The sequence below is a fragment of the Piliocolobus tephrosceles genome, unplaced genomic scaffold (genome assembly GCF_002776525.5).
Source record: "Piliocolobus tephrosceles isolate RC106 unplaced genomic scaffold, ASM277652v3 unscaffolded_109, whole genome shotgun sequence".
Taxonomy (NCBI): Eukaryota; Metazoa; Chordata; class Mammalia; order Primates; family Cercopithecidae; genus Piliocolobus; species Piliocolobus tephrosceles.
In genome coordinates this window covers 162,994-181,090 of record NW_022291976.1, presented here as the reverse complement: position 1 = coordinate 181,090, position 18,097 = coordinate 162,994, and the positions used below count along the sequence as shown (strand labels likewise).

Genomic DNA, 18,097 nt, shown 5'->3' with positions numbered 1-18,097 from the left:
ACTCATGGCAAGCTCGGCCTCCCGGGTTTACGCCTTTCTCCTACCTCAGCCTCCTGAGTAGCTGGGACTACAGGCGCCCGCCACCTTGCCCGGCTAGTTTTTTGTATTTTTTTTAGTAGAGACGGGGTTTCACCGTGTTAGCCAGGATGGTCTTGATCTCCTGACCTCGTGATCCGCCCGTCTCGGCCTCCCAAAGTGCTGGGATTACAGGCTTGAGCCCCTGCGCCCAGCCAAAACATCTTTATATATCCAGCCAGTAAGTTAAAATAGTTAACAAGAAAAAAATACAAAATATTGATGTTTTTTAAAAGGCGTATTTCTGTAGATTTGCCATCAGTCTCTTGGCCACTCAGCTTCATGCCATTCATCATCCGACAGGCTCTCAGCCACCTCTGGCGACTCAAACTTAACCAAACCACACCCCTTGGACTTCCCATTCTTCATCTTGATGTTGGCTTATTGCATGTGGCCATATTTGTTGGTTTGATCATGTAAAATCCAATGGGAGATTTCTCACAAATACCTGGTAGGCTTTCCTGGCCATCCCCAGGAGCATAACCTCCAGCCTCACCAAAAGACCCTGCCAGGTTTCCTGCAGAGCGCAGTCAAAGCTGACATGGCCACCACCACCCATGGCTAGGCCCATACACCCAGTCTCAGCACCCAGTGTCTGGCCCATGGTGGGACCCATGCACTCAAGGCTGTTAATGCCCATCCTCTCCAGGCTGTTGGCACCCGTCCACCCCAGGTCCATCCAGATATTCCAGGTTGTTGGCACCTGTGTGCTCCAGTCCAGTAGCCAAGTGATCCATCATGGGGCCCATAGGCTCCAGGCCAGCCCCCATGCCTGCAGGAACCATGCACTCCACACCAGAGCCCATGTGCTCAATGGTTGGTCCACATGGTCAGCGGGAGCAGCTGTGCCCTTGAGGCTGAAGCCCATGCTGGCACCCACGTGTTTCAGGCCGGAGCCACTGCCCTCCATGATCTCACCCATGTGCCGGATGCTAGAGGCCATTTAGTCAAGGCCCAGCAGGCCCATGCACTCCATGCGGGAGCCTTTGTGCTCCACGAAGCCCATGCGGTCCGTGACCAGACCCATGCGCTGCATCTTGGAACCCACAGGATCCACATTGTGGCCCAGGCCTGGACTCATGCATTCCATGCCGGCACCGCCAATGTGGTCAGTGCTTGGGGCTCATCCTCTCGATTTCGGGGACGCTGCCTCCACCTCCACTTCCCCTCTGCTTTGTAGTGATCTTCCCTCTCCTCAGTGTATTACTAAGATTTCGTTTATTCTACCCATGTTCATCCCAGATCCAAATTGACCCACATTTTCCATACCACCACCACCACCGGGTTCCCTCCTCCATTTCTACCATTTTTTCCAAATCCATGCCCTCCATTCTAATTTCTGCAGGCCGTATGTTTCCCATTCCAATGCCTTTATTCAGGTGATTGGCATTGATAGTCTGCCTTCCTGGTCCTAACGCTGTTCCAGTACCACCAAGGCCATAGAGAAGCTGCAGATGCTCAGGAGGGAAAAAAAAATTCTTTAGTAAGGCGGTCTCATCCATCTTACCTGTGTTAGTCTATCACATAGCAGTTGAGCATTGAATGTAGATATAGCTTGCACAGCTTCAGTGGACTGTTCAAAAGTAACAGTGCCCATTCCATGATTTTTTTCATCTTTATCCTCAAGAATGTGCTCAGAACACCACATCAGCCATACTAAAATATTTCCTTCAGTTTCTCCCAGCCAGCTTTATAATTCTGATTTGCTACAAATATTGTGCTTCCAACTCTTTCTGCCTGTAATACATATACAGGCAGAATCAGTCTGTTAACATATTTAATCAGTCTCTTAACATATTTACTGGATGTCTGCATAGAAGTACAATTCAAACCCCTTGCAATGAAAATACTATCAATATGATTGGGAAGATTAAACACAGGATAGGTAGACAAATTGACAGATAATGGTGATGAAGATGGATTAGAGATAGATAGATAGATAGATAGATAGATAGATAGATAGAAAGAAAGAAAGAAGATAGATACCTGAATGGATAATCTCATTTGGGATGTTAAAATTATTTAAGATACTAGGTGAGATATTAATCATTTCTGGGCCACTTGGTCTCATACCTGTTACACCAGTGGTAGCCATCACGTTTTGCATTGCTCTCCTGGCATGTTCACCATCAGTATCTTCTTTCACTTTCAGTGGTCTTCCACTCAGACTATGCTTGTCTAGGACTTGAATAGCTTTTTTTATGTTTTATTCCATCTTGAATTCAATAACAGCACATCCCCTGAATTGCCTTCAGTGCCCATTGCCCAGGCTGTAGTGCGGTGGCATGATCTCGGCTCATTGCAACCTTTGCCCCCCTGCCTCCAGGGTTCAAGTGATTCTCGTGCCTCAGCCTCCCAGGTAGCTGGGATTAGAGATAGGTACCACCACGTCTGGCTAATTTTTTTGTATTGTTGGTGGAGACAGGGTTTCGCCATGTTGGCCAGGCTGGTCTCAAACTTCTGAGCTCAGGCAGTCCTCCCACCTTGGCTTCCCAAAGTGTTGTGATTAGAGGTGTGAGCCACCATGCCTGGCCTCAGTTCAGTATAAGAGTTTTTTGGTTAGAACTCATTTAAGGCGAAACACCGTGTCTACTAAAAGTACAAAAAGTAGCCAGGCATGGTGGCACTAGTCTGTAATCCCAGCACTTTGGGAGGCTGAGAAGGATGAATCACTTTGAGGTTTAGCCAACATGGCAAAACCCTGTCTCTACTAAAAATACAAAAATTTGCCAGGTGTGGTGGTACATGCCTGTAATCCCAGCTACTTGGGAGGATGAGGCCGGAGAATTGCTTGAACCCAGGAGGTGGAGGTTGCAGTGAACTGAGGTTATTGTTGCTGCACTCTTGCCTAGGTGACAGAGCGAGACTGTCTCAAAAAAAAAAAAAAATTATTTGTTTACATTTGCATTATAAAAATAATGATCCTTATGTCTCCTTAAGTATTCCGTTAGATTCTACATTACTTTTCCTCGGGAATGCTACCTGAGGTGTTTTTGCTCAGTTGGAGTGGTTGAATTAAGAACATTTTTCGGCCGGGCACGGTGGCTCAAGCCTGTAATCCCAGCACTTTGGGAGGCCAAGACAGGCGGATCACGAGGTCAGGAGATCGAAGACCATCCTGGCTAACACGGTGAAACCCCGTCTGTACTGAAAAATAAAAAAACTAGCCGGCGAGGTGGTGGGCGCCTGTAGTCCCAGCTACTCAGGAGACTGAGGCAGGAGAATGGCGTAAACCCCGGAGGCGGAGCTTGCAGTGAGCTGAGATCCGGCCACTGCACTCCAGCCTGGGTGACAGAGCGAGAGTTCGTCTCAAAAAAAAAAAAAAAGAACATTTTTCAATTTTCGTGTTTCAGATTTTTAGAAAAAAGAGGGAATTGGAGGTAACCTATAAATATAATTTTTTTTTTTTTTTTTTTGAGAGGGAGTCTCGCTCTGTCGCCCAGGCTGGAGTGCAGTGGCCGGATATCAGCTCACTGCAAACTCCGCCTCCCGGGTTTAGGCCATTCTCCTGCCTCAGCCTCCCGAGTAGCTGGGACTACAGGAGCCCGCCACCTCGCCTGGCTAGTTTTTTTTGTATTTTTTTAGTAGAGACGGAGTTTCACCGTGTTGGCCAGGATGGTCTCGATCTCCTGACCTCGTGATCCGCCCGTCTCGGCCTCCCAAAGTGCTGGGATTACAGGCTTGAGCCACCGTGCCTGGCCAAATATAATTTAAATTACATAGTTTTACTTTTTTTTTTTTTTTTCACTTAAAATTAGCAAACATTTTAAATATTAAAAATTTTGATTTGGAAGATTTAGTCATATAGACACTCTTTGTACACTGCTAGTTCAAACCACTTTTCGGAAAGCAGTTTGTTAGTATTTCTAGAGATACCACCAAATTTTAACAATCTTTAAACTTGTAAATTCACTTCCAAGAAACTGTCTTAAGGAAAGAATCAGAAATGTAGACTGAAATTTATGTGGTTATTTCATTTGAGGTGATGTTAGTAATTTTTTTTTTTTTTTTTTTTTTTTTGAGATGGAGTCTCGCTCTGTTGCCCAGGCTGGAGTGCAGTGGCTGGATCTCAGCTCACTGCAAGCTCTGCCTCCCGGGTTCATGCCATTCTCCTGCCTCAGCCTCCCGAGCAGCTGGGACTACAGGTGCCCGCCACCTCGCCCGGCTAGTTTTTTGTATTTTTTAGTAGAGACAGGGTTTCACCGTGTTAGCCAGGATGGTCTCGAACTCCTGACCTCGTGATCCGCCCGTCTCGACCTCCCAAAGTGCTGGGATTACAGGCTTGAGCCACTGCGCCCGGCCGATGTTAGTAATTTTGAAACAGTTTATTTTCCAACAAGTCAGTGATCAAATAATGAAACGTTTATCTGTATATTGAAATATTACATGACCATTAAAAATTATATTCTTACTCTGTGTTTTGTTTTTTTTTTGTTGTTGGTTTTTTTTCTTTTTGAGACTGAGTCTTACTCTGTCACCCAGATTGGAGTATAGTGGTGCAACCTTGGCTCACTGCAACCTCTGCCTCCGAGGTTCAAGTGATTCTCCTGCCTCAGCCTCCCAAGTAGCTGGGATTACAGGTGCCTGCCACCACGCCCGGCTAATTTTTGTATTTTTAGTAGAGACAAGACGTTTCACCATGTTGGCAAGGCTGGTCTCGAACTCCTGACCTGAGATGATCTGCCTGCCTTGGCCTCCCAAAGTACTGGGATTACAGGTGTGAGCCACTGCCTCTCGCCAATATTCTCAAATTTTTAAAACAACATTGGTAAAATATTGGTAAAAGGGGGAAAAACCAGATAATACATGTAGTATAATTATAAATATTGATTAAAATATTTATACATATTAAACAGACTAATATACCCACATTATCAGTCATCTCTGGGTTAAGGAATTATGGGATATTTTATTTCATGTTTTACTGTCTTTTTGTTTCTTGTTTTGGAGACAGGGTCTCATTCTGTTGCCCAGGCTGGAGTGCAATGGTGTGCCATGGCTCACTGCAGCCTCAGCTTCTGAGGCTCAAGTGATCTTCTCACCTCAGGCTTCCAAGTCGCTGGGACTACAGGTGTGCACCACCATGCCCATATAATTTTTTTGTTTTTATTTTTTGTAGAGACTGGGGTGTCTCCCTGTGTTGCCCAAGCTGGTCTATAATTCCTGGGCTCAAGCAGTCCTCCTGCCTCAGCCTCCCAAAGCCCTGGGATTACAGGTGTGAGTCACCACGCCCAGCCTAAAGTTTTTAAATGATGTATATTTTATAATCAGAGAAAAGGGTCAATATGTACACCAAAAATAAGAATTTTTCCAACTCTTAAGGAATCAAGAGTGAATTTTGTTTTATGTAAATAATTACATATATCTCTCACTGGATTGTTGTATGCCTGGCACATGATTAATATGTTTTCACTGCAGTTTTTCCCTGAGTTTGGGTCATACTTTACTATTTCTATCATGTCTTATAATTTTTTTGTTGAAAACTGGCCGTTTTAGATAATATTGTAGCCACTCTGGATTCATGGTTTTTCTCCCCTCAAAGGTTGTTTAGTAGTAACTTCCATAGGCAGAAAAAAATCTATGGAATTTAATCTCCCTGCAGTATGCAACCACTGATGTCTCTACTTAATTATTATTTTTTGTTTTTAAATATTTTTGCTTTTATTTTTAAACCTGGCTTACTAAAGCATACCTCCCTATATATTTGCATAGCCTAGTGGTCAGCTAATGATTGGACCAATGATGAGCCCAAATACCTCGAACACAGACCTCAGCTGTAAAACTTTTAAACTAGTAAATTCACTTCTAAGAAACTGTCTTAAGGAAAGAATCAGAAATGTAGACTGAAATTTATGTGTTTATTTCATTTGAGTTGATGTTAGTAATTATGAAACAGTTTATTTTCCAGCTAGTCAGTGATCAAATAAATTATGAGACATTTATATTGAAATATTGAAACATTTGTATTGAAATATTACATGACCATTAAAAATTACATTCTGTAAAATTTTGACAAAAAGATACTCCTTTAACATTAGAAGATGTTTCCTTTCTCCAGGGCAAAATCTGTTTTGCTTGTTTTCTGTATAGATTATTTTTGTCCCTGATAAAGTTTTTTTAATACTGTCATTAAATATGTATTATTTTGTGTCTGCCATTGTTTACCATGTCTGTGGGATTATTTCATGTTTGTTTATGATAGGAGTACTTGTTCGTTTCTGATGCTGATTAATATTCACTTACATGAAAACACCACAGTATTCATCTTTCTCTTTTGGGGCATTTTTGTTGTTTCCAGTTTGGAACTGGAAACAGCCTTATTGTGTGAATAAGGCTGTCAGGAACATTTTTGTAAAAATACATTGTGAATGTGTTTACATTTCTCTTGGATAAAAATTTAGAAGTGAAATCACTGAGTCAAAGAGTTTGGTGTATAATTATTAGACATTACCCTATTTTATCAAAAAACATACATCTGTAACATCAGCATATAAGACTTCTCTTTATTCTCCATCATTGTTACTATTTAAATTTGTCATTCTTTTTAATTTTTGCGATTTTAGGAGGTACGAATTGGCATACCTTTGGGGTTTTAACTTAAAAATCTTTTTTTTTTTTTTTTGAGACGGTGTCTCACTCTGTCGCCCAGGCTGGAGTGCAGTGGCCAGATCTCAGCTCACTGCAAGCTCCGCCTCACATGTTTGCGCCATTCTCCTGCCTCAGCCTCCAGAGTAGCTGGGACTACAGGCGCCCGCCACCTTGCCCGGCTAGTTTTTTGTATTTTTAGTAGAGACGGGGTTTCACCGTGTTAGCCAGGATGGTCTCGATCTCCTGACCTCGTGATCCGCCCGTCTCGGCCTCCCAAAGTGCTGGGATTACAGGCTTGAGCCACCGCGCCCGGCCTAAAATTCTTATGAATAATATTAAGTATCATTTTCTATGCTATCACCAGTCATCTAATTTTTATGAAATAATTTCTTATATCTTTGCCCGTTTTTTCTGTTGGCTTGTTCTTATTGTGTTGTGGGACTTTATATATTTTACATACAAGGTCTTTGTGATATGTGCGTTTTGTGAATATTCTACCGGTTTGCTGCTCGCCTTCTTATTTTCCTAATGATGTATTTTGGTAAACGGCAGGTTTTTAATTTTTATGAAGTCCAGTTTGTCCAGTTTTTTTCTTTATGATTATTCTTTAAACAAGACCATATCAGTTGCAAAGAGATAAGTTTCACCTTTTTTTCTTTTTAATATGGATTTCTTTTATTTTTCTTGCATAACTGCCTGCTTAGAACTTCCAGTAAAATGTTGAAAAGCAGTGGTGAAAGGGGCCATCTTTGTCTCGTTCCTGATATTAGAGGGACAGCATTCAGCCTTTTACTGTGTATGATAGGTCCTGTGGGTTTTTCATAAATACCTTTTTATTATGTTGAGAAGGTTCCTGTTTGTTTTTCATTTGTTGATTATTTTTAATATGAAAGGGTATTGGATTTGATCAAATGCTTTTTCTGCATTAATTGAGATGATCATGTGGATTTTTTTTTTTTTTTTTTTTTGAGACAGACTCTCACTGTTGCCCAGGCTGGAGTGCCATGGCACGATAATTGGCTTACTGTAGCCTCAACCTCCCGGGCTCCAGTGATCCTTCCACCTCAGCCTCCCAGGTAGCTGGGACTACAGGCATGCGCCACCATGGCCAGCTAATTTTTGTATTTTTTATAGAGATGGGGTTTCACCATGTTGCCCGGGCTGGTCTTGAACTCTTGGGCTCAAGCCATCCACCTGCCTTGGCCTCCCAAAATCCTGGGATTACAGGCATGAACCACTGTGCCCAGCCTGGTTTGAAGCCAGGCACTGACTTCTCATAGCTGTGAAAGTCCTAGATGGCATCTGTTTCCAACAGAAAGCTGTTTCGTCTAGTTAGAAAATCTGTTGTTTTAGTATAGCCACCTTCATCAGTGGACATAGTTAGATCTTCTGAATAACTTGCCTCCAGTTTTATATTAGCACCTGCTGCTTCACCTCACTTTGCACATCTGTATTATGGAGACAGCTTCTTTCCTTAAACCTCATGAACCGAACAATGCTAACTTCAAATTTTTCTTGGGCAACTTCTTCACCTCTGGATTAGCTTTGGTTTAAGTGAATGCTGTGTCTGGTTTGATCTTATAGCCAGACTACTAAAACTTTCTCCATATCTAGTAGAGATGGGGTTTCACCATGTTGACCAGGCTGGTCTCAAACTCCTGACCTCAGGTGATCCACCCGCCTTGGCCTCCCAAAGTGCTGGGATTACAAATGTGAGCCATTGCGCCTAGTGGCACTTTTAATTTCCTTCAATAACTTTTCCTTTGCATTATAACTTGGCCAACTGGCACAAGAGGCTTAGCTTTTGGCCTGTCTCAACTCATGCCTTCCTCACTAAGCTGAATTATTTCTTGCTTTTGATTTAAAGTGATAGATGTTTGACTCTTCCTTTCACTTGAATACTTAGAGACATTGTAGGGCATAACTGGCCTAATTTTAAAATTGTCATGTCTCAGAATAGGGAGGTCTAAGGAGAGGGAGAGAGTTGGGGAATGAATGGTCAGTGAAGCAGTCACTATACATGTACTCAACATTTATTTTATTAAGTTCACCATCTTATATGGATGCAGTTTGTGTCACCCCAAAACAATTACAAAAGTAACACCAGGCCGGGCGTGGTGGCTCAAGCCTGTAATCCGAGCACTTTGGGAGGCCGAGGCGGGTGGATCACGAGGTCAGGAGATCGAGACCATCCTGGTTAACACTGTGAAACCCCGTCTCTACTAAAGAAATACAAAAAACTAGCCGGGCGAGGTGGCGGGCGCCTGTAGTCCCAGCTACTCCGGAGGCTGAGGCAGGAGAATGGCGTAAACCCGGGAGGCGGAGCTTGCAGTGAGCTGAGATCCGGCCACTGCACTCCAGCCGGGGCGACAGAGCTAGACTCCGTCTCAAAAAAAAAAAAAAAAAAAAAGTAACACCAAAGGTCACTCATCATAGATCACTATAACAGATACAATAATAATGAAAGAGTTTGAATTGTTGCAAAAATTACCAAAATATGACACTGAGACATGAAGTGAGCCCGTGCCAAGACTTGTATGCAGGGTGGCTACAAACCTTCAGTTCATAAAAAACGTGGTATCTGTGAAGTGTATTTAAACAAAGTATGCCTGTACTCACATGATTTCATTCCTTTTAAATGTCTTAAGGTTTGCTTTGTGGCCTAACATATTTACTATTCTGAAGAAAGTTCCATGTGTAAGTTGAGAGTATTCTGCTGTTAGAGTGTTGTATATAATGTTAGATCTAGAGAGTTTTTCAGGTCTTCTTTTTTCATGTTGATCTTTCGTCTAATTCTCTCTGCTACTGAAAGTGAGTTATTGAAGTTCTTCAACTTTTTTTCATTTCATTTGTGACAGTTTTTCCTTATATTTTGGAGTTCTATTATGTGTATACATATTTATAATTTCTTTTTTTTTCTTTGTGAGATGGAGTCTCGCTCTGTCGCCCAGGCTGGAGGGCAGTGGCTCGATCTCTGCAGCCTCCACCTCCCAGGTTCAAGCGAGTCTCCTGCCTCACCCTCCCAAGTAGCTGGGACTACAGGCGCACACCACCACGCCCAGCTAAGTTTTTTGTATTTTTAGTAGAGATGGGGTTTCACCATGTTGGCCAAAATGGTCTCGATCTCCTGACCTTGTGATCCACCCACCTTGGCCTCCCAAAGTGCTTGGATTACAGGCGTGAGCCACCGCCCAGCCTATGTTTATAATTTCTAAGTGTTGCTTATTACATCAGAAATTGTAATGTGTTATTATGTTGTATCTTGTTTATATTTTCAGTTCAGAATATTTTCTGTATCCCTTGTGATTTATTTTTGATTGATTATTTATGTATTTTCAAATTTCCAAGTACTTAGTACTTTTAAAGATTTTTTAAATTGATTTATAATTGTGGTTAAATGCATACTTTGTATGCATTCTTGAAATTCATGGAATCTTGTTTTATGGCTCAGCATATAGATCTTTCTTAGCATTCTATGTACAATTGAAATTATTTATGTGTTTTCTTTATCTGTTTTTTGAGTGGTCAGTTTCACAAATTGATAAGGGCTTGACTGTTTTAGCCCTTTCAGACTTATTAAGTACATCTTTTACAACCTACTTATGGAATGGGCAAAAACTCCATACTTCAGCTTTATTTTTCAAATACTCATCTTTCTTTCTAGTGAATACCAGTTTGTTAGTTTTGAGTTCAAAGGATCTTTCTCCTAAGCTTTGCCAGAACCCTCTTCACTGTCTCCATACAGAATGATCTAGCATTTTATGTGTACAACAGTTAGGTAAATATACTTACCTGCTATATTTTTTTTGCATTTTGTGGGCAGAGAGATTATCATTTTCTTCCTTTTTTTCCTACTCTGACATTACAGTAAGTGTTTAAATTTTAATGAACTGAACCTCTTAAGACTGAGTTACTTTATATGTCTTTAGTCTTTTAATATCTACTTTCCTCAATATGTTGTATCATAATCTTTATGATTTCCATTTAATGATTGTGGGTTTAAGTTAGATTCACCCTTAGATATTTTTTTAAAGACTCCCATACAAAATTTACAGAAATTGATTAAAAACAACTTTAAAAAATTTTCCCATGTATCAATTTTAAAAATTGCTACAGTAATTTTCCTTTTCTGGGGAGTTCTGTTTTGAATAACAAAAGAATTCAGAGGGAAAAAAGCATTATTTATTTTATTTGGGTATTGCAGTTTAAAACCTAGCACCATTTGGTTTTAGAAAAAAATAGTTATTGGGAAAGATATTTTGGGACTCCTCTGGTGAATCCTTTGAGTTTGGGAGTGTCTTAGGTCAGTTTGGGCTGCTATAACAAAAATACCATAAACTTGGTGGGTGGGTTATAAACAACAAATTTATTTCTCTCAGTTACAGACACTGAGATGTCGAAGATCAAGGTGCAGGCAGATTTGACGTCTGGTAAAGGCCTGCTTCCTCATAGATCACTGTCTTCTTCTTCTTTTTTTTTTTTTTTTTTTGAGATGGAGTCTCGCTCTGTTGCCCAGGCTGGAGTGCAGTGGCCGGATCTCAGCTTACTGCAAGCTCCGCCTCCCGGGTTTACGCCATTCTCCTGCCTCAGCCTCCCGAGTAGCTGGGACTACAGGCGCCCGCCACCTCGCCCAGCTAGTTTTTTTTGGTATTTTTTAGTAGAGACGGGGTTTCACTGGATCACTGTCTTCTTACTGTAATGTCATAGTGGAAGGGGCTAGGCATCTCTCTGGGGCCTCTTTTATAGGGGCACTAATTAGTTCATTCGGGCTCTGCCCTCATGACCTAATCACCTCACAACGGCCTCACCTCCAAACACCATCACATTAGGGATTAGGTATCAACATGAATTTTGGCGGGGCGGGGGTGGGGAACACAAACATTTGAGGTAGATATACACACAGAGACACAGTTTCTACTTTTTTTTTTTTTTTTTTTACTTCTAAGATGGAGTTTTGCTCTTGTCGCCTAGGCTGGAGTGCTATGGCGCGATCTCTCCTCACTGCAACCTCTGCCTTCCGCGTTCAAGCAATTCTCCTCCCTCAGCCTTTGGAGTAGCTGGGATTACAGGTGCGGGCCACCACGCCCACCTAATTTTTGTATTTTTAATAGAGACAGGGTTTCTCCGTGCTGGCCAGGCTAGTCTCGAACTCCTGACCTCAGGTGAGCCACCTGCCTTGGCCTCCCAAAGTGCTGGGGTTACAGGTGTGAGCCACTGTGCCCCGCCTGTAGTTTCTAATTTTAAAAAAGTTTCTTTTTTTTTCTATGATTGTTTTGTTGAGTTAATAAAAACAATTTCTGAGACTCTAATCTCTGCCAGGAATTTCTGTACCTTTAGATTTTAGAGTGCTTATGGAGTTAGTGTGTTCTGTGAATGTATTCACTGTAGTGAATAGCTTTATTGTCCTTTGCACATTATAGCCTTTCCTAATCCTTTTTTCATTTTGAGCCTCAGGATGGTAAGGTAAATATATTTTTTGTACATTTGATAAAACGTAACTAAGTGACTACAGATTAGCCATGATTGGAGTAGGATTAATATTCATATCTCTTAATTCTTCTTTTAGTATTCTTTGTATTCTGTTTCACAGATGCTAATTCAGTTATGTCTTTAATTCTAAGTGTTGGGACAATTTTGCCAGCAATTAATTGTCTTACCTATAAAACGAGAGAGTTTGAATAAATAGCCTTATGTTTTCTTTCTGATGTGAATCGTTTTAAAAATATCATTAAATATGGTAAGATAGGACTCTCAAAATGATCCAAATTCTGTTGTTACACTTATGTGATTGTCAATTATTAGAATTGTGCTCATGGAATTCATTCATTCATTGGCTGACATTACTTTTCCACTACCTGGTGAGTTCCAGAAAAGCAAAACCCTTCCTTGTTTACTATTTACTCAATGCTTACCTGGCCCAGTGCCTTGAATGTGACTAAGTATGCAATAAATATTTGTCGAATCAATGATTAAACAAATAGTAACGTTGGCAGGCAGTATAGTATTATGTAAAGAGTATGCACACTCTTTGGTGTTACCCTTACTTTAGATCATAGGATATGTTATAGTATTTCAGAGGTTGTTGGGAAGGTTACTCGGGATAATATAAATAAAGTATAAAGCATAATGCCTTTCACTTAAAATGTTAGTTTCTTACTGCAATCTCCTAGAGTCTAGGACTTTTGTTTTTTTAGCCAAGATATTTTTATTATATAAGCTGGTCACATTTGGGTAGAGAAGATTGAATTTATTAACTTTTAATGTTTTTATTACATTTATTATTTTTAATCTTACAGTTTTACATGTGGCACCCATAAAAGATGAGGCTGAGAACTCGGAAAGCTTCTCAGCAGTCAAATCAAATCCAAACACAACGCACTGCCAGAGCAAAGAGGAAATATTCAGAGGTTGATGATAGCCTGCCTTCAGGAGGAGAAAAACCATCAAAGAATGAAACCGGCTTGTTGTCTTCAATTAAAAAATTTATTAAAGGAAGCACACCTAAGGTAATGATTTTACCATATACTTTCATATCATTAAAAGTGGAAATATGATATTTTCTCTAAGCATGCATAGAGGGGAAATCTGATAGTGCACCAAAATCTACGTGTTGGTGTTAATTTTACTTCTAAGAGTTTTATGTGCAGAATATTTAATGGCAATTTAAGAAGAACATTATTTGTTCCACTGAACTAATCCACTTAGCCTTCTGCTTTTTCAACATAGTATTGTGGGTAGCAAAATAAATTTTTCCTTGTTCTTTTACTTGAGTTGTTTCTTTTACTTTCATTTTCTTTCAAAGAAAAGTTAAAGTTTCTTGTTAATATTCACTGTCTAGGGAGGTGATGTCTCTCATCTGTTCGAGTTCTAACATTTGTATGATGAAGATGTATTGCTTCATTAAAAGAGAAAAGAACATTACTAAAAGAGAGAATGGACACTGACCAGGAGTTTTGTACTCCAGATTCATATTCTGGACCAACTTGATTGACCTAAAGAGACCTAAAGAGAGAGTCATTTACCCCCCTGAGCCTCAGGAAGAGATAGTAAAATGGCACTGATACCAACTGCTTTGTCTGTCTCAGAGTTGTTTTCAGATTAGATGGTACAACAGGTAGAAAAGCAGTTTGATCAACTTTATTTTGTATTTATTTATTTATTTATTTTGAGACAGAGTCTTGCTCTGTCTCCAGGCTGGAGTGCAGTGGCGTGATCTCTGCTCACTGCAGCCTCCACCTCCTGGGTTCAAGTGATTCTCCTGCCTCAGCCTCCCGAAAAGCTGAGACAACAGGCGCGTGCCACCACACCAGCTAGTTTTTGTATTTTTAGTAGAGATGGGGTTTCACCATGTTGGCCAGGATGGTCTCGATCTCCTGACCTTGTAATTCATCCGCCTCAGCCTCCCAAAGTGCTGGGATTACAGGCATGAGCTACTGCGCCTGGCCTCAGTTTGATCAATTTTAATGCACTCTATCAATGTATAGTATTACTGTGTGTAGATTTTTTTTATGACTTTACTATTTTTGTATTCTTTCTTGGAATAATTATTTACATGGTAAATTTTTCATTATAATGGAAGTTTATTACTTTCTTAAGCAGAAAAATAAATTACTAGTTGACTTGTTCATAGGAATAGATTTTGTTGTAATAGAATTAACAAAGCCTAATTACTGTGAGTCACTAGGCAAGATTTGGAAGTATTCTTGGTTTGCATAGGGTTTTAATTTTTGTTTTGGTGGTTTTATTTTTTGTTTTTGTTTGTTTCTAGTACTATAATTTCTTTGTTAATTTTAAGTAATTAGAAATTTTAAAAAGTCTCTGAATTTATGTAAACTGAGAAAATACTCTAGTATTATCATATAACAAAGATGAAGTAGCTTCCAGAAACCCAAAGTTCCATCTCTATGAATTCCTAATGGGTTGTCATCAGCCTCTGTTGATGGGAACCTTGCTACATATTATTACTTCATTCTTCTGAGCAGCTCTAGTTGTCATAAAGTGCCTCCTTATGTTTTTGCTTTCTCATGTTACTTTTTTGTATTTTTTCCACTTGAAAACAGATACTGTGTTCCCTTACATGTGCAAGTACAAACCTTCAGTCAGTACAGGACAGCTATTTCTAGTTTTCCTTATTGACATTATATGATATTTATCATCATCTTGGTTTATCTATTATTCATGAAAGATAAAAACCAGAAGTGAAGATAGGTTTTTGTTGTGTCTTCAGAATTTTATTCATATTTATAGTTGACCCTTCAACAATGTGGATTTTAGGGATGCTGACCCTCCCATGTGGTTGAAATCCACATATAACTTTTGACTCTCCAAAAACTTAACACTAATAACCTCCTGTTGACCAGAACTTTACCAATAACATAAACAATCATTCAACACGTATTTTGTATGTTATGTGTATTCTATACTGTATTCTATTTTTTTGGATAGGTTCTTACTGTATCTTACCCAGGCTGGAGTGCAGTAATACTGTCATAGCTCACTGCAGCCTTGAACTCCTGAGCTCAGTTGATCCTCCCATCTCAGCTTCCTGAGTAGCTAGGACTATAGGCATGTACCACCACGCCCAGCTATTTTTAAAATTTCTCTCCCTCCTTTTTTTTTTTTTTTTTTTTTTAAGAGACTAGGTCACATTTATCTTGCCCATGCTGGTCTTGAACTCTTGACCTCAAAGCAGTCATCCCAACTTGGCCTGCCAAAGTGTTGGTATTACAGGTGTGAGCCATCTCACCTGGCTTTATACTGTATTCTTACAATAAAGTAAGCTAGAAAAAAAGAAAATGTTATTAAGAAAATCATAAGGAAGAGAAAATGTGTTTACTATTTAAGTGGAAGTAGATCATTATAAAGATCTTCATCCGGCCGGGCGCGGTGGCTCAAGCCTGTAATCCCAGCACTTTGGGAGGCCGAGACGGGCGGATCACGAGGTCAGGAGATCGAGACGACCCTGGCTAACACGGTGAAACCCCGTCTCTACTAAAAAATACAAAAAACTAGCCGAGTGAGGTGGTGGTCGCCTGTAGTCCCAGCTACTCGGGAGGCTGAGGCAGGAGAATGGCGTGAACCCGGGAGGCGGAGCTTGCAGTGAGCTGAGATCCGGCCACTGCACTCCAGCCTGGGCCACAGAGCAAGACTCCGTCTCAAAAAAAAAAAAAGATCTTCATCCTCATTATCTTCTGGGCTGAGGAAGAGGAGGGGTTGGTCTTTCTGTTGCAGAGGTGGCAGAAAATTTGTGTATTCATGGAACAATACAGTTCAAACCCAGCTTGTTCAAGGATCGGCATACTTCTTTTGACAGTGAATTGTTTCTTTCACTCCTATTGCCCAGGCTAGAGTACAGTTGTGCAGTCACAGGTCACTGCAGCCTTGACTTCCCGGCTCAGGTGATGCTCCCATTTCAGCGTCCCGAGTAGCTGGAACTACAGGCTTTTGCCAGTATGTCTGGCTAATTCCTTGTATTTTTTAGTAGAGGCAAGGCTTCACCATGTTGTCCAGGCTGGTCACAAACTCCTGGTCTCAAGCTGTTTGCCTGCCTGGACCTCTCAAAGTGTGAGCCACTACGCCTGGCTGGATTGTTTCTGTTAATGTGGTTTTATGTTAAATTATACTTTGTTTCCTTCTTTAGTAGCTTAATCTCTGTTGGTCAGCAAATTTTGGCTCATGTCTACTAGAACAGCAGTCTCCAGTCGTTTTGGCACCAGCAGCTGGTTTCAGGGAAGACAGTTTTTCCAGGGACCAGGTCAGCTGGGGTGGGGTTTGGTTAATGGTTTTGGGATGAAATTAATCCACATCAGATCATCAGGCATTAGATTCTCATAAGGAACATACAATGTAGATCACTCGTATGCACAATTCACACTAGAGTTCGTGCTCCTATGAGAATTTGCTGCTGCTGATCTGACAGGAGATAGGGCTTAGGCAGTAGTGCCTGCTGGTTCACTGCTCACCTCCTTCTCTGTGGCCTCATTCCTAACAGGCCATGGATTGGTACCATTCCATGGCCCAGGGGCTGGGAACCCTTGAACTAGAACACTCAGGACTTTTTTTTGAGACGGAGTCTCAAAAAAATTAAAAAAAAAAAAGGTCTCCAGCCTTGCCCAAGTTGGAGTGCAGTGGCATGATCTCAGCTCACTGCAACCTCTGCCTTTCAGGTTCAAGCAATCCTCTTTTCTCAGCCTCCCAAGTAGTGCGTGCCACCATGCCCAGCTAATTTTTGTATTTTTGTAGAGATGGGGTTTCACCATGTTGCCCAGGCTGGTCTTGAACTTCTGGCCTCAAGTGATCGCCCGCTTCAACCTGCCAAAGTACTGGGATTACGGGTGTGAGCCATTGTACCCAGCCACTCAGGAGGATTTTTCTATAGAAATGTTTGTCCAAGTTTCTTTTTTTGTTTTAACTAAGTCTAAGATCTTTCGTTAATGCCTCATTACTCAAAGATGTTACATTAAGAGATGCAGTGGCACAATGTCGGCTCACTGCAACCTCCACCTCTCGGGTACGAGTGATTTTTCTGCCTCAGCCTCCTGAGTAGCTGGGACTACAGACGCCTGCCACCATACCTGGCTGATTTTTATATTTTTGGTAGAGACGAGATTTTGCCATGTTGGCCAGGCAGGTCTTCAACTCCTGACCACAAGTGATCTCCCCACCTCGGCCTCCCAAATTGCTGGAATTACAGACGTGAGCCACTGTACTGGGCTGTCTTATTTATTAATTACGTTTTTGGGTAAGGTTTTTCATACAGCTACAAATTCACTTTATTGTGCTGTAACTGAACTCAGATTTTAAAAAATCGTATTCTATAAGATTATTATTGAAATTAATATTTGAATGCTTTACTGAAATCAGAGTGAAACCACAGTTGTCTTTTCCCAGACAACTAATCCTGTGTTAGGAGAAATAATAAGGTTAATTTGTCACATATTAGTCTTAATGAGCTTATATGGCTTTTAATTATTGTTGCTTTCTTATCTACAATGTCGTCATCACGTATTCTAAAATTGTGTTGGGCATCTAGACAATGCTTGCTTATGTATGTATCTTAAATACAGCATCATTGTCTTTTTCAAAATTTGGGTAGGAGTTCACAGCTAAAACCTATTGAATATTAACCATCTTTTGATGTTTTATAGATAAGAACAACTGAGACTTAATGAATTTAGCTAACTTGAACTGTCAATAGTAACAATAATTATAATAATAACCTATCCAGGTTAAAAAATAATATTGAAGACCAATACGACAGCTTTTGCTTTTTTTTTTTTTTTGAGACGCAGTTTCACTCTTAACTTGCCCAGGCTGGAATGCAATGGTGTGATCTCGGCTCACTGCAACTTCCACCTCCTGGGTTCAAGCGATTCTCCTGTCTCAGCTTCCCAAGTAGCTGGGACTACAGGCGTGTGCCATTATGCCTGCAACA

At 40.8% G+C, this 18,097-nt stretch overlaps 1 protein-coding gene and 1 pseudogene across 2 annotated transcripts in view; one reads left to right on the top strand and one right to left on the bottom strand.

Annotated features, from left to right (window-relative positions):
- LOC113219847 overlaps positions 1–2,311 on the bottom strand; it is a 2,838-nt pseudogene extending 527 nt beyond the window's left edge.
- Positions 1–18,097, top strand: part of LOC111529480 (CTD small phosphatase-like protein 2) — a 110,279-nt gene that overhangs the window by 26,438 nt on the left and 65,744 nt on the right. For both annotated transcript variants that reach the window (XM_023196350.2, XM_023196353.3), the window contains exon 2: positions 12,960–13,169. In XM_023196350.2, coding sequence (XP_023052118.1) covers positions 12,984–13,169 — 186 coding nt within the window. In that variant the 5' untranslated portion in view covers positions 12,960–12,983. The remainder of the gene's footprint in view (positions 1–12,959; positions 13,170–18,097) is intronic.